Source organism: Thunnus albacares, chromosome 2 (assembly GCF_914725855.1).
Source record: "Thunnus albacares chromosome 2, fThuAlb1.1, whole genome shotgun sequence".
Taxonomy (NCBI): Eukaryota; Metazoa; Chordata; class Actinopteri; order Scombriformes; family Scombridae; genus Thunnus; species Thunnus albacares.
Window position 1 is genome coordinate 23526304 of NC_058107.1, and position 17159 is coordinate 23543462.

The 17159-nt window shown below is 38.1% G+C and overlaps 1 protein-coding gene across 3 annotated transcripts in view; it reads left to right on the forward strand.

Moving 5' to 3' along the window:
- Window positions 1-17159, forward strand: part of grid2 (glutamate receptor, ionotropic, delta 2) — a 227426-nt gene that overhangs the window by 55043 nt on the left and 155224 nt on the right. For all 3 annotated transcript variants that reach the window (XM_044373896.1, XM_044373897.1, XM_044373898.1), the window contains exons 5-6: window positions 5800-5961; window positions 11658-11777. In XM_044373896.1, coding sequence (XP_044229831.1) covers window positions 5800-5961; window positions 11658-11777 — 282 coding nt within the window. The remainder of the gene's footprint in view (window positions 1-5799; window positions 5962-11657; window positions 11778-17159) is intronic.

Genomic DNA, 17159 nt, shown 5'->3' on the forward strand with positions numbered 1-17159 from the left:
CATATTGTACCATTCACCTTGATTGTCTCAAAAGATATATATATAATAAGAATGTTTCTCGCTGCAGTGAACTTACAGTTAGCTGAAAAACTGCTCACTTTACGCCAAAATGCCTCAGTCGATAACATCAGTGCTAGCGAAATATCTAATATATAAGCTACTTTGGAGAGTAATTGACTGAGGATGATCTGAAAAAGAAAATAAACTAAATAAGACTACATGACATCATGACATTAGTCAATCATTTCTTCTTCATGAGGCAAAGTGTGATGTCCAGTGGGGAATATAGACTGTAATTAATCAGTTGACAGCCAACAGCAATGTTTCGCAACTGTACCCCCAATGAAAAAGAAAAAAAAAAGAAAAAAAAACAGCGCTCAAATTCCCATCTCATTTTATTTAAACACTACTCTCTGGGTTTTATTTCAAAATATTTTAAAAACTCAAAGTGCCAAACTAATTATGTATTTAAAAGCTGCTCTAGTGCTCCATTTCTGTCTTTTAAACTGCTCCCAGTGTTTTAGTTTGACATTTCAACATGTCTCCTGATCCAAAATGTTCCTATTACACCAGGCTCACTGATTTGACATTGTCACAGCTTGTGCCTGTGAGGCTTTTTACCTGGATCATTAATCATTTGGGGAAAAGTTGGCTCACATCCTTATGAGTGTTTATACACCACACAATTCATCATGTGGTATGGTCATGGAAAACACAGTGACTTTTTTTTTCCCTCCATTTTCACGTTTTCTTTACTTATGGTGTTTTTTTTTCTTTAATATTTCCCCTAGGGTGGCAATATGTATGCAATTATTATCCCTTTTTGTGTGTATGTGAGTCATCAAGCTGCCATCAAATAGAGCGAAGAAAAGGGAACACACTCTTATTTATCTGTCAGGACAAGAATATTAAATTGAATTAATGTGCTGTTGATTTATGTGGATGCAAAAGACCCTGGGGGAACACATTTGATGAAAGTTAGAAATATGTTGAAAACAGAAATGTGGTCTTAATGTCTATGTGGATGTCTCCTTTTCAAGTCCCAAGAAAGTTCCTTTTTGGGCTTTTGCCCAATGAAAGTAAGACAATATTTGTTGCTAGACCTTGCATACATATGCTCTTATTTGTTTTTAATGAAATAAAATAAAATGATTATATAAAATCAACAAAAAGTAAAAAAAAAAATCAGCTCAATATCGTAAAGGTTGCTCAATGCCTTGATTTGGTTTTAGTCTTGCCATTGGTTATGTATAGCACCTCTGTAATGCAGAGATATCCAGGAGGCCTCCACTCATTGAATAATGTACATAAATAAGACTTTCCTCGCGTGTCCTAAGATGATTAGAGTGCTTATCAAGTGTAAAAAACTATTATTATGAATCAAGCTGGTCCAATGTATTCATTATATTGTAAGGAATTCGTGCACTCAAATAGTATTATGATTTTAAGGGGGAATTATGAATTATTATTGTGCACCACTCAATTATGAAATTATGCATCCAGTGACATAATTCATACTAGAGTATGTATAATAATAGGGAAATAGTCTTCCTTATTGGTCACTCAAGAGAGGTCAATTAGAATTATGGTTGTTATTAATCTTAATTATGATTTTGTAAGAGTATACTGGTAAGGTCTTTTAAGGTTAAATGACTGAGATGCAAGCACACGAAAACACCAACAAGTTCACTTTTAGTTACATACACATTTATTACTAATACTACAGCTACAAGTACTAAACACTACAGCTACAACATTTCACAAACAAGACCCAAGAGGGAAAGGGGAAACTGGTGCACAAGGCTATGGCTGGTGAATGATTGAAATGAATGATGCAGAGTTATCTATTGTGTAGTTTGTATGAGAGACCTGATAAACAGATGAGATGACTGTTACCTGATAAGCAGTGAGTCAAATCAATGGAACAGCTTAGTTCTGAGTTGACACTTGAAATTAGAAATTATGAAAGCACCAGTTTAAGCAAGTTAATGAAGGTTTTGTAGAAATACTTGCATGCTCCCTGGGGTGGCCTCTTGTGGAGGATGGAGTTTGATGTGTTGGGGTGAGAAGCTGGAGTCTGGATCTTGTAATAATGGGTAAGTCGGCTGGTCCAGATTTGAAAAGTTCCCATTGGAAGAGAGCTCCTGGTTTCGGCTCTTCTAGTTTTGATTCTTAACTCATGACTCTAGATTTTGAGGTTTCGCCTCCTATGGTTCTGAATCATATCTTCAGACTAGCAAAGAGCAAGTATTCCACTGCCATGGCAAAAGGCAAGAAGACAAAGATAACAGCAAGAAAAAGGGCAAAAAGCAAACTGTTTCTCAGATAAGAGATCATTGTAAAGTTTCGGTCTGTCTGTCAAGAAGATGCATCCTGGCCAATCACAGGGATTGCAGAGTTCTGGGGGAGCAGAGTCAGTCCCCTGCTGTCCATGTACAGACAGGTTCAACTCCTGAATGATGTCACTCTTTTAATCAAAATTGTTAGTCTTATAACAATTGCATGATTTCAAATTGCATCTTTTATAATACCTTTATCGTTTTGAGAGTGAAACAAGCAGAGTGGTAAATATGACTGTAGTGTTATAAAAGATAATGGAATTATGTTAGAAGTACAATTCCTAGCTCAAAGGCAGTGGAATAAATGTCCAACTAAGCAAAAAAATATTGTTATGTACATGCACATACTAATTACACTATATTAATTGTCCTTAGACAAAATGTTCATGGGTTGTCAGTCCTTTGTTCTCTTCGGTCTTTGCAAACGGCATCAGAGTGTGTGCGTGGGTGTGTGTGTGGGTGGGTGAGTGGTTGAATCTGAGAGTGAGAGAGGGAATGAGGAAGGCGAGAGAAAGACAGAGAGAGAGAGAGAGAGAGACAGACAGAGGAAGCAGATCAGCTCAGCGGTCAGAGAGCGGCCCAGAAGCCCAATTTCACACTGCACTGAAGCACATCAACTCAGGCTGACCACACAAGCACACACACATACACACATATAATATTCGCTTGGAGTGCAGAACCCACTGATCATTCAAGCTCCCCAAAGAGCGGTAGATTTTCACTTTAATTTTTGAAGAAAAAGCAATAGGCACCAAGACAGACAGAATGATAGATGGACAAAGACAGCAAGTAAAAGACAAAACTGTGAAAGCAGAGATACTTCGCAAGAAAGTGAGAGAAAAAGTTAGATGTCAGATAAACTTGACACTATAGTTTTTCTTTTGTCCTATCTGCCTGTCAGTAAACTATTTGACAAGCAACAAGGAACATACTATTCTTTGCTGTCTTATCACTCATATAATCTTTTTTTTTTTGTTATACAGTGAAAAACTGCCATGACCATGTTCCCACTTGGTTTGCTTACATTTTAGAATAGCGTGTTGGAAGGAGAATGACAGATTGAACAACCCTCAGACATAGTTGAATGTACTGTAAAAGTACTGAATTCCACCTCTTTCTTGTTGGAAAAAAATGTGCAAAAGTTTTTCTTCCTGATATATTCTTGAAGAATGAAATATTACAGATGAGCCAAACCTTAGACTAAACTTTTGTTCCATGCTTACTTGGAATAATTTGCAAAGGGCAATATCTTAATTAGAATGGTTACATGGGTTGAAATATTATGATTCAACTAATAACCTTGTTAAAATTTACTTATTTGATCAGTCTACCATAACCACTGCACTGAACTTTGTTTTGAGCTTTGTAAATACTGTATAACATCTGCATTTGGGATTACTGAATGGTAACCTTCACAATATGAAAAAGCCAAAATCAAATGCTGAAGTGACTTCCAGGTTTGTTAACAGGATTGTTCTTACTCCGATCATATCTGATCAGGTCTTCTTCTGGAGACCTTAGGTGCACCGGAAGAAGATAATTACTTTAAAAAAAAAAAAAATAGACAGACTATTTCCTTAATTCTTATTTTTTTCAAGTATGGATGTGTGTTCCTGTTGACTGCTTAGGAAAAAGGATCATTGTGGAGGTTTAGGCAGTACCTCATATATAACATAAAACTGATTGACACATATAATGTGCTGGATGCTCAGAGGTACGTGGTCCTCAAGGCCAGTGGACTGAGCCCACAGTTCCCCTCCAAAAGACAGTCTAGTCTCACAAAAACTTAAATTAATGGTGTGTTGTGGTGCTCCTCATTAACTTGTCGAAAATAAGTAGATTTATCACCAGGATTATGGCCTCAATTGGCCACCAAAGTGTAAACCTGTGAAGAAAACTTCAGCACATGATGGACTTAAATGTAGCAGATGCGGTTAATGGTAAATATACCTACTGAATATAATTTCCATTTTCCTATAATGCTCTAAAATAAACAAGACAAGGTCATGTCTGGGCTTATCCTGCAGAAGCAGTTTCTTTTCACCTGAAATATGTTATGATCATGTGACATTTCCCAGCTTTGCGTGTTGACAATTATCTCAATAATGGTCCTTTAAACAGTTTACTAGTGTACTACAGTATGAATTATGTGGATACTGGGGGCTTCAGAGGACCTTCAACCTTCAAATTTGAGTAAAATGAGGCTGCATTCAGCAGTTGGAGGAACCTTTGCAATGGGACAGACCGTATCGGCTCATTGTGACATTTTATGTCTATGGAGATTTCCGAGGATCCAGTCCCTGAATTGGGACACAGCTAATGATGCCTCTGAACCTGGATGGACAGAGTGTTTTTTCCCTTCAGTAAACATGCATAAATGTCATCAGTGTACTGTCAGTATTAGAGTGGTAATTAGATAACATTTTCTACATTACGAAGTAGCCAGATTAGCTACAGGGACAAATGGAGTATATTTACAAATGAACTCATTAGCCATTGTAGTTAGAACTGTCTATGTTAGTAGAAATGCTGCGATTATGATTTATGTACTGCATGTGCTGGTGTGTGTTTCATCTGTTTAAAAATATATGTCCAGGGCCGTGTGTGTGTTAATGTGAGAGTACACATCACTTGCATATATATATGTGTGTGTGTGTGTGTGTGTGTGTGCGTGCGTGCACAGAAACATGCCTGTTGTAGTAAATCTATTTATTATATTCTCATTAACATGTAGACCAGAGGTTCAGTAAATCACACAACGATCGATCATAGACTGAATAAACTCCTCTCTTTCTCTTTCTCCCCCCTTGCTATCTTATTATGTGGTGCCAAATACCCATCAATACATTTTAATTAATGTCATCCTTAAAGCTTTTCTTGTGTGTGAGTGGGCATCTGTGGGTGTGATTGGAAATGTGCATAATTTGAGCGAAAATCAGAGGCATGTTTTAGGCGAAATTACTAATGTAATGCACCACAGGGGCATGCAAACATACCACATATTAACAGATAAAGAAACAGGCAGATATAGAAGGGACAGAGACAAGCTGCAAAGTAAAATAAGAGGTTGTAAGTTTTTATTTTTTAATCAAGGTACTGATGGAGATGTCTGCAAGTGAAGTATTTAATTTTCATAGCATTCTAGCAAGAAAAGGTTTGGCCCGTTTCTCCCATGTACTACTAATGCCTGCAGGTCTGTACTACGCTACCTTGCACAGCTTCATAACCAGAAGAGAAACAAGAACTAGACTAACTCCAAAACTAAACCACATGAAAGCATGAAATTGGTCATTTGGACCTCATGAGAGTGTAATTTGAATGCATTGTTACAAGTTGTGTATTTTAGCAAATCCCTCACAAAACATTTTCAACAAAAGCAAAATTGTGTGTTTCAACTAATATTGTCTCATATTTATTTTTTCTTCCTTTTTGTTGTTTGCTTCTTTCTTTCTCTCTGTAGATCACCAACCGCTACATTTATGATACTGTGTTGCTGCTGGCCAATACGTTCCACAGAAAGTTGGAAGACAGGAAGTGGCACAGCATGGCCAGCCTGAGCTGCATCAGGAAAAACTCCAAACCATGGCAGGGAGGCAAGAGCATGCTGGATACTGTCAAAAAGGTAGGACAACACACAGTAAAACACACACACACACACACACACACACACACACACACACACACACACACACTTTTTCAGCTACGTATGCAAGTGTGCAGACTTAGATGCTCTGGCACATACACATGAGCACACACACAGACCAGGTGCCTGTTCCAATAAGCAGACTTTCTGGGGTAACTGCTCACAAAACCTGAAAAACCTTCAAATCTGACAATTAGGCTGATGTGAAAGGGCTGCTCTGAGAATTAATCACCAAAGTGATCCAGATAATTCATGGAGACAGTTTTAATTGTCCCTTGACCAGTGTTGGGCACATAGTCTGTGTATAGTAGTGTAAACATTTTATATGGTTGTAAGAAACACAAACTGAATTACACTAAACAATCCACAGTGAAATCCTTCCCAGTCCCTGATTTATATTTGAAATGCTGTTGATATCTTCATGACCTTAAGTCACCTGACTTTAATCTCAGTTTGTGTATCATCCATCTGTTTCATCAGCCTCCTGTAGAGCCTTACCACAGAGTGATGAGTGAAGGTGTGTGGGTGCCAGTTTGAAAACAGTTTATAAATACTTTGTATCAAAACTTACAGTTTTTTTAAAAACGTATTCTCAATATATCTGCTAAAATGAAGTCTTGACTCACAGCAGAAAAGCACCTTTGTCTAAGTTTGAATGTCACTGTCATTCAGTGACATTGACTGAGGTGAGGATCCGTAGCTGAAAGCAAAAAATTATGCCCATCCCCTAACCCAACTACAATGTGCAAGCACAATCTCAGATTTATTCCTATTTTTATGTGTCTCATGTGTATCTTTTAGCAGTAGAAAAATGCATTTTTCACACTTTTGATTTAGGGAGCATGTATTTGCATTTCAAGACATTGTGCTCATTACATGAAATTTTGAAGACTAGGCACTATTGTTCCTTGGCTGAGACACTGTAGTTGAAACAGCAGGATCCAGTCACTGCTAAATTCATTTATACAATGCCATCTCTTGGTATGACTAAAATCTCCTCCAGGGATGAAGAATGACATGGAAGAGGCTCTAAATATGTACACAGTTTTTGTATTGTTCTAATCACACCGAGATCCCATTTTTGTTCATTACTTCAACTTAAAGTTTCCAAGTTCCTGTCTACACTTAGTTGACTTCACTAACCATGCTTCAGTCGTCAAGTTTTCCTCAGTTCCTGAATAGCTGACTTTTGGGAGATAGAGGAGTTCATCCTGCAGCTGTGATTTTATAAATCTCTGCATTTCATCTTGAGTTTAGACTGGGTTTGGCAACTCTTTCATCACTGTTAAATCCAATTGGATCAATGCCCTCTGTTTTGATATCAATAAAAAAAACTACTCCAGGGGTGGCAGTTTGACTGAATGATGAAGCCAAGTGAAATGCTAATTTGGGATTAGTGTCAGACAATAATAAATGCGGCGCAATGGCTTTCATATCTATCTCTGCATTTCACCTTGAGATCAGGCTAGGTTTTGGCAACACTTTCATCAGCCAGCCCCGGCTGTTAAACCAACCCTGATGGCTGTCTCAAAAGAGCTAAAAGAGCCCAAAGCAGTAATAGAGTTTAGTTCAACAGCCTGCCATCAGTTCCAGTTTACAGTGTATCGGCAGTGAGCTTTACTTACTTGCGTATGCCTGTGCGTTTAATCAGAGTTTTGGTATGTGGGGCCATTATGGTAATGATAAATACTAATTTTCAGCTGTTGATGAAGAGCTCTACTGATGTTTTGTGTTTGTTGAAAAATTCAGAGTAGGGGATAAAATCCAGCAGCTGAAACTGCTGTTTCACTGATCTTCTGTGTATGAGCTGTTGGGGAACGACATGTGTTGCACTACTCCTGCCATTAGTTGCTATATTATCCACCCTTGAGACTCAGTGATTCAAACAGTTAGGTTTAGGATTCATTTTAAATTTGTATTGATCACTTTTAAGGCACAGTAAGTCCTGCAATGCAGCCCAAGATCCTCAAGCAGTTGCCCATGAGGCTGTCTCAGAGTCTAAGCTTAAATCTATAAGAGTTATTAGTGCTGTTATTGTAACACACAGACTCATTCACTTTCATTTTACTTTTCAGAAGCTTTCAAACATCAAAAACAAGTACACCTTCATGTCCTCTTCCGTATTCATTTCCCTGCCTTTCACTCATTGTCTGGGCCCCAGTGGCATATCCTTTATATCAGGTGTGTGAGGGAGCTGGAAAGCATCCTCCTCACTAGTGTGAAAAAACACACACACAATCGTTGACTGTGTAAAGTTCAGCAAAACAGACTTATACAGGAAGTTCATTTTTGTTATGTTGCGCTTCTATTTCGGGAACCCCTACTTATCACTCTCTCTTTGAGGTGTACTTCTGTGTTTTCATGGTGTGCACATGTCAGAATTCAGCCACAGGACTCCAGCAGATGTCGATTACCTTGTTAGGCTGAACCAAGAAGTCGAGGAAGAGAGAGGGGAGTGGGTAGAGGGTTTTTTTTGGTGAAGTTTGGCTTTTGCTTGGTATTTTTCCAGTTTATTATCCATTTTATTTAATCTGTATTAGGCAATAGTCATTTGTACTTTGTATTAGTAAGGTTAAATTGTAATTATATATTTGTATATGTATATTTATATTTATATTTAAATGTATTGTGCGAGTGTCCATGTGCTCTTCACTGTATAATGGTCCTGGTGGAGACCGTAGGTATATATGCCAGGTGGAAAAGCAGTGTATTGTGTCAGAGAGAGGGGGGTCAGGTTGGGTTTCACCTCTACTGCTGGAATCTGCACTTGAGACTGCTTTTGTTGTCCACCAGCCTGCTATTGTTGTTTGTGAGAGTTGTGGAACTTTTGTAACTTTTATGACTTATTTCTCCATCATGCTGGCTTTCATTGTGTTTGTAGGGGTTCACCAACATCAAAACCTTGCAGGGTGCAATTAAAAGAAAGATAATTGTTGTGAATGTATTGTGCCAATACTGAGCTGCCAGCATTAATTACCTGAATAATTATGAAAGGCAATGAACAGTATCCGAGTGGGTTTCACCCCCATCCAGCTTGCAAGGAAGCAAATAAACACGTATTTTATTGAGGGTAAGGGTGTGTGTGGTTATTCCAGTGGAATAAAATAAGAGAATACAGTAACAATATATTTGTGTGTCAATATAGAATAATAAACCAAATAGCACATTAACATCTTATACACACTTATGAACTGCATCATATACAGTATATACTCATAAAGGCAATAATTTTCTCCCCTTTATTTCTATACATGTCAACACATATGCACATGCAAGGCATACGCACGCATACACACATATATGCACGTGCATGTGTGTGTTTTAGACAGATAATTCTTAGAACCTAACACAGAAAACACACACACAAAAGTATGTCTGAATGTTTCAGCTGAGGGCTGTTACCACTGTGTAATTTAGCAAGAAACTAGAGGAAGGTGGTTGAACTGCCTGTGATCAGTCATTTGAACCTTAAAGGTGATAAAAATGTCAACATTTACAGTCGACGTTTACAGTGTTTCTGCTGCCACTAAGAGGCCAAATGATCAGTAAACGTAGATTTAAAGCATGCGGCAATACCATCGTTTGATGCTGAAGCCAATGCGGAGGTACCTTAAAGTGCAATTCCATGGACGGCCTCTAGATGCTGCCTCCAAAAAAAATCCCTGGCTCCAGCTGACTCTAATTCAAAAGGCATAAACTTCTCTCTAGAAAGACTAAGTCAAAAATTTTTTAAATGAGTGATTGAGGTCTCAATCGCTAAATTCAGGCCCTCAAATAAGTGTGTCGGTGGTCATTTTGGAATTTATTGCTCCAAAAATAAGATTTGAAGACTTGATATCTTGATATGACTTGATGATATCTGCCATGTGGGTGTTGATTTACAGCCATGACTGACAGTTCGATAACCTGCTGTTTTCCCTGGCTTTCAGTCATGACTTTGAAAATCTTTTAGATAACACTAAGCTAAGCACTCGTCTCTCCAGCTCTGTCAAGCTGAATATTTAGCTGATTTTGACAACAACTCAACTCTCGCAAGATTTCAGAATGAGACTTCTCCTTGAGTGAGACTTGGTTAGACATAATAAGAAAACAGACCAGATCAAGCAAAAGGTGAAGAAAAAATGTTTTATTTCTCTGTATGGTCCTTTCCAAAATGTTGTCAGATACATAATACCAATCTGAGCCTGTCACTGGCAAAAACAAGATACTCCTTATTTGGAAGGTCCTGGCTCCAAACAGAAAATATGGCGCTGACCACAAGCAGCAACTCTAGGCTTCAAACCGGTTCCAATGCAGACCAATGAGTGACATCACACCTCACTATTTACATCTTAATTTACAATCTATGGTTTGAAGTAATTTAACCAATCATAATCTAGGTTGAAAAAGATGAAATACTGTATACTGTGTAGTCATAAATGGCACAAATCATGTTTCATGTTTCAAACACACGTCTGTGAGCACTTACACACACACACACACAAACGAAGAGAATGAGTCATATTAAGGAGTATAACACCTCTCCTTCCCTGAAGCAGACACAGTGTCACTTTCACTGACTCACAGTGTCACTTTCACTGGTCACACTACCGGGAGGCAGGGTAAAGATTGTGTGTGTGTGTGTGTGTGTGTGTGTGTGTGTGTGTGTGTGTGTGTGTGTGTGTGTGAGAGAGAGAGCTTGTGAGTTAATCTACCTCTCCACACACAACACCTCTACCGCAAAAAATACCCAATAGCTCCAAACACACACTTTTGTTTCCATCAGCCTGGTACTTACACAGATCTCTGTGTGCTATTGACTGCTCCATTTTTAACAACACTGAACCTACTTTGAACTGTGATTTCCCACCAAGGGCAAAACCAAACATTTACTGTCTTGGACACAGAAAAATGCAAACATGCAGGCATACACACGTGTGAAAACACAAGGTCACACATACAGACGGGTGTCAAATTAAAAGGAAAAACCAACATAAAGTGTCTTGATAAGGTGTTAGGCCACCACGTGCTGCCAGAACAGCTTCAATGTGCCTTGGCATTGATTCTACATGTCTCTGAACTCTACTGGAGGGATGAACACCATTCTTCAAAAAGATATTCTCTCATTGGGTGTTTTGATGATGGTGGTGGAGAGCGCTGTCTAACACGTCAGTACAAAATCTCCCATAGGTGTTCAATTGAGTTGAGATCTGGTGACTGCGAAGACCATAGCATATAATTCACATCATTTTCATACTCATCAAACCATTCAGTGACCCCTCGTAGGATAAAGGTGATCACTCAGAACAACTTTGTATTGATCTGCAGTGACCCTTCCCTCTAAGGGGACAAGTGGAACCACCAGATCCCCTCACTGTAGGGGTCAAGCATTCAGACCTGTACCGATTATTCCTTTAATTAGTCACCTGTCTGTATTTCTGTGTATTACAACAAATGCATGTTTGTTATTCAGTACCGGTAATCATTTTATAAGGGATGAGCGGATGATTTGTGTCTTAAGTTTCACTGTGAATAGCTTGCATGATTAATCATATCTGATGTTGAGCCTGAGAGTCATTACAACGAGAGCTATGAAGGCCACAATTTAATGATCAGTATCACCAAATGACAATAATAGTAAAATAAATCAGTAATCAAATAAAAAACATTTCTCCTTTCCTGTCCTGTCCTTGCAGTTTGGAGTGAGTGGCCTCACCAGTTTCCTGGAGTTCACTGACAACGGCACTAACCCCAACATCTTCTTTGAAATCCTGGGAACAAATTATGGAGAAGATAGGGGACGAGGAGTCAGTAGGGTAAGTAGTTAAAACAGAGCCCCTGTGTGCTGAGCTGCTGTGGGTGAAGGGGGAATAATTTCTGCTCTTACAGGCAGAGTGGATTTACATAATTCCTGGATTTACTGTGGAATTTCACTGCACCTGCTCTCAACGTTATTTTCATCTCATATTTATTCAGGTATTTCTTTCCTTGCGGCTGTCACCCCTGTGTAGCAGAGTACAGCCCTGCTACCTTTATGTATTCACTTTTGGATTGTGCTGTATAGGATTACATTTTTCTAAACCATCAATATTTGAGGCAACAAATGCACAGAAGCAGTAATAGCTTCTTTATATTTTTATCTATTTAGTTCACAGTTAGTCCCCGTCTTTGTTTTCCTGTGGTTAGTTGCTTGTTTATTTCGTACTTTTTTCTGTGCACGAGCAGGATGCAGCATCAGCCCAGCAGCTCACCTCTCCTTCAATAGAGCTTGGTGTTAATTGGATTAATTAGAAGCATTTTCAAGTAGTATTTGGTAATGATACATGCATAATGAATTTTAACAGACCCCATGAAAGACATCCTTTCCCCTCACATGCATGCTCACACATATTCATAAGACTGTTTGTTTATTGATCGTGTGTATGTATGCATATGTGTGTTTTAATGGCTGTGTAAATGTGCAGTCATGAGTTTGTATGTGTCTGTCTGCACTATTTTTAGAAATGTATTTAACGCCTCTCAATCATCAGCTGGTGCAGTAAACTCAAAGCTGGAGTTTAAATTCTGTACTTACTGTATAATTTCCTGAATTCATGTGTGGATTAGGATACTTACTTACAGTATATCAATATATATTATATATATTTTCCTTTTCTCATGGCTTTGTTAATGCTCTGGTGGCTCTGGGATCTCTGAAGGCTTCCCTGATGTTACTGACTACTCCGTTTTGGTGAATTATGGCAAATAGGTATGAAAACAGCAGATATGGATTAACATTTGAGACCCAGACTTGCAAAGCATAATCCTTCATAAAAGTCCTTTGGACAGAGACACATCTGTGTGCACAGGTGCAGCATGTACGCGCATTTGCATACATACACAATCAGCAACACAAATAACACACACACCATGTCTATCCTCCATACCAGAGGGATCTCTTTACAGATAACAGTTGAGATAGTGAGCTGTGATTATGGATAATGTGGTGAGGCACCAACATAACGCAGCATGCCATCACAGACAAAATTAATCTTTAAAGCACAGCATAATTACATTAAGGCACAATCCCCTAATCAGAGGGCATAATTACTTCTGAGGGAATTAAGGCACTTGTTATACAGTATTCCTGCCACAGTCTCCCTTAATAATCTGAACATTTGTTGGACTGTCGTTGGGATTCAATTAAATTTATACATGGAATCAAATGACTAAAGAGAGGTTTATATTCCTCTCAGAGTGTCTGGATATTAACTTTCTTTTGTGAATCAAGCCTTTCCAAATGATGTGGAGCCCTAGGAAATGGTTTTCATACACAGCATGTAACCTGCAATAAATGTAGGTCACATATATGTCAGGCTGGAGAAACGGTTAGTGAAAATAAGCTGGTTCTGACCATCCCACCACTTGAGAAGAAAAGTCTGAGAAACCTGACCCAGTATGTGAATAAATGTGTGAAAAGTGAAAAGGATATTAAAGCCGTAGGGAAGCAGTGGCACATACAATGGCATCCATCTCGTACTGCTCGCACATTCCATTACCTGCGTTTCCATGTTCACATGTGCAACTGGGAAGATGTTATGGAAAATGTCGGCTTTAAGTATCCAACACAAGGTCAGACCCATTACCTTTTCATTGTGATGGACAAGGACAAGAACTGATGTGTATGTAAAATTATTTTTTTAAAAAATCAAATCAAAATCATTTTTATTTACATAGCCAAATCACAACAGAAGTTACCTCAGGGTACTTTTACATAGAGCAAGTCTAGACAGTACTCTTTAAAACACAGAGACGCAGCAATCCCCCATGAGCAAGTACTTGGCGACAGCGGCTGGATGAAAAACTCCTCTAGTTGGGCGGCCGTCTGACTTGACCGATTGGGTTGAGAGAGAAACAGAGCGAGGGAGAGGGGAGAGAGAGAGAGAGAACGAAGCACGATTTCTTTTCTTCAGGGGAGTGAAAAGGAAAAAAGAAAGGTTAAAGGTCATTGAAGTCTTTGATGTAAATCTATGAAAAGTATTGCCATGTCTCTTCAACCCAGATTTGTCTTCTCTTATATAGTGATGGAGTAACAATACTTGATTCTGAGGCTTATTATACTGAAGGTATCACCACTGTGCAGTGAAGATGGCATTTTATCATAATAACTGAAGTTACATTAGCTACAAATGACAGCTTAAGTCACAAATATTATATAGAATACTCATTTGAAAATAAAGAATTGGTCTTGGTGTAATTGCTCTTTTCAAAGTAGCTGTTCTTCTCAATCAGGAAGCAAAAAAGGTAAAATCCCAGTAGAACTAGTGTAAACTTCTCCATCAGTGTTACCCATACACATCTGACAACAAAAAGACTGGATCATGAAATATATGTTAAATTCCTGGTATATTATAAAAATAGTATTGCGATGACCCCATACTTTATGAATCAACTTGCTATCATTGTAAGAAAGCAACTAGCAGCAGCAATAGTGTAGCTGATTAACATGCAGATGCTGGGGTGAAGTGCAGTGGATGTTTTTAATGACAGCCACTGGTCAGGGGAGCTGTCAGATCCAAACAAGTTTCTCAGTCCAGTTTGATATTTGCAAAATATTAACCATGGCAGTATAAAAACAACCTTCAAATGAAAGAATAGTTTAATGTCATTTTTACAGATTGAAGGCAACATTCCTCTTTAGGGAGCTGTTGCATTTCAATCAAACCCAGAGAAGGGACTATTGTTTTGGCAGTTGCTATATTTGTCTTGTCATACATTTACTTTGTAGAAAATCTCTTGAAAATCTCCCATAATTCCACAGTTCTGTTCAGTGTTCCAACATTTTAACATTAGCATGTATTTAACATTCTCCACGGTCACATGATGGAAGGGTTACCGTATTTCCTCAAATAGAGGCCAGGACCTTCATTTACCTCAACTGCAAAGGGTACCAGGCCTCTATTGGAAGAAGGCTTATATTAGAGAGAAGCCTTTATTTCTAATTCCCTGTTTTGATAAGTATATTTGCTCATATTTAAGTATGAAGCCTCCTTGTTTTCTGATCTGCTTCCATTTGCTCTGTTAAATGTTTGTTGCTGCAGTACCGGTAATCCACTTACTCTTAATTCTAGCGTTCCGAAAGCTGCAGCAGTGCACCACTTAGCTGTAGCATGCAGGTAGAATGCTCATGGATGTGTTCTTGCCGGCTTAGCCAAGTTTATGGAGATTTGTTTCATAATGATTTTTGTAAATGTGTAATCTGTAAATATAAACACCTTCCATAAATACAAAAAAAAGATTTGTAAACTCACAAAAATATTTTGCAAATATAAAACAGATCTGCAAATACACAAACGCTGTGCGCATTTACACAGGAGGCACAGTAGCGTAACTTCAGTCAGGATCTAATGTTAATTAACGTTCTGTGTTCTTCTACACATCCGATAGGTCAGCTGTTAACACACAGTCTACATTCATACAGTTAAAATGTATCCTACATTCTATACATACTACATTCTATCCTACTGCTTTCGTTCCCCCAGCTCGCTACATCAATGTTTACTGTTGCCATGGCAACAGATGCCGCTTCAGTAGTTAATGTTAGCTTAGCGGAATCTACATATTAACAATGAACAATAAAACTACAATACGACATTTCTAAACCAAAACAACTATCAACACCAATAGCCATTCTATCAAAGACCTTAACCAGGGTGCTGCCACTTACGTCATATCTTACAACAGTTAAGGTAGCCTCACTGAAACAATGTAATCAAACTAAACACAGTGCAGTACTACATTAGTAAGAGTATACTACTAATAAGATGTGAAGTGCCTTGTGACTTTTACCAACCTGAAAGAATAAATGAAAAATATAAAGGATGAGGTGGCTGATAACTGCTAACTGAAGAAGCAGCCAAGCCACCACTTTAGAGAGCTGAACGTTGCCCACAAGCATCCTCGTGCCTTTCATACTCAAACAGAAATGTATATGAAAGTGTGTGCCAGATAATATACACAAATAAACACACATTAATGATCACTGTATGACTCTAACATGAAACAATGAATGCACGTTACTTATCGCTGATTATTAAAAACAAACAAACAAAAAAACAGCTCATAGAAAGACTGCGTGCTCTTACTTTGAAATGCGGAAATGATGTTGTCAGCAGGCGAACACGTGCTATCCGAAAATGGCGGAGTGGTACATGTGGATTTTCGTTCAGAATGGCGGAAAATTTGTTTCAAAACTCTATGTGTGTAAAAAGCAAATTCACACGCATAGAACAGAGATCCACAAATGTTTTTTCGATTCACAAATAAAAACTGCCTAACAAATGCCTGTTGAAAAGTTGTAAATGTTAGGAAGATATTCACAAATGCCTTTCATTTATTTGCAAATTAATTTAATGTATTCACAGATATTTTTTTATTTGTGGAATTAGTTTGTGTATTTGCAGATCTTTTTTATATTTGCAAAATATTTTTGTGAGTTTACAAATCTTTTTTTTGGTATTTGTGGAAGGTGTTTATATTTACAGATTACACATTTACACACAGATTGTCGATCTGTTCACACAAATCATTATGAAACAAATCTATCTCCATAATTATACAACAGGCAACAGGAGTTTATCCACCATTGTTTTTTCCCCGGCCTGTTTTTGGGCCCGGCCTTTATTCATTCATGTCGACCAGGACCCTGAACATTATCAGAGACCTGGCTTTTAATTGACGACTGTCTTTTCTTTGAGGAAATACAGTTTCTGATGAATATTTGATCCTTAGCATTTCAAGACCTTCCTTAGAGAAATCTTCGTTCTATTATTTAACCTTTACTCTGTGGTAATTTTGTGTCTTAACAGCTGTGGGCACTGAAGTTTCACCTGACAATGACCTTTCCTGGAAGAAACATGTCTAACTCTTGAACCAAATTAAATTAACATTGGTTATTTTTCTGAATAAATTATACATCATCACTCTCTCTTTCTTTCTCTCTGTCCTACCTCAACTTTCATACCATATGAAGTCAAATGTATTTCTCTTGTACCTGACTGCTTTCATGACACTTATGTGTCTTATGAAAAATGCGGATAATGGGTGTATCCCCATGTATTTTTTATGGGCAAGCCATTCAGTATCTGAATTAAAGATTTCTGAATCATGGAAAACATGCGAAGAATCCGACTCTACCACTGCAACCACTGGGGTATTGA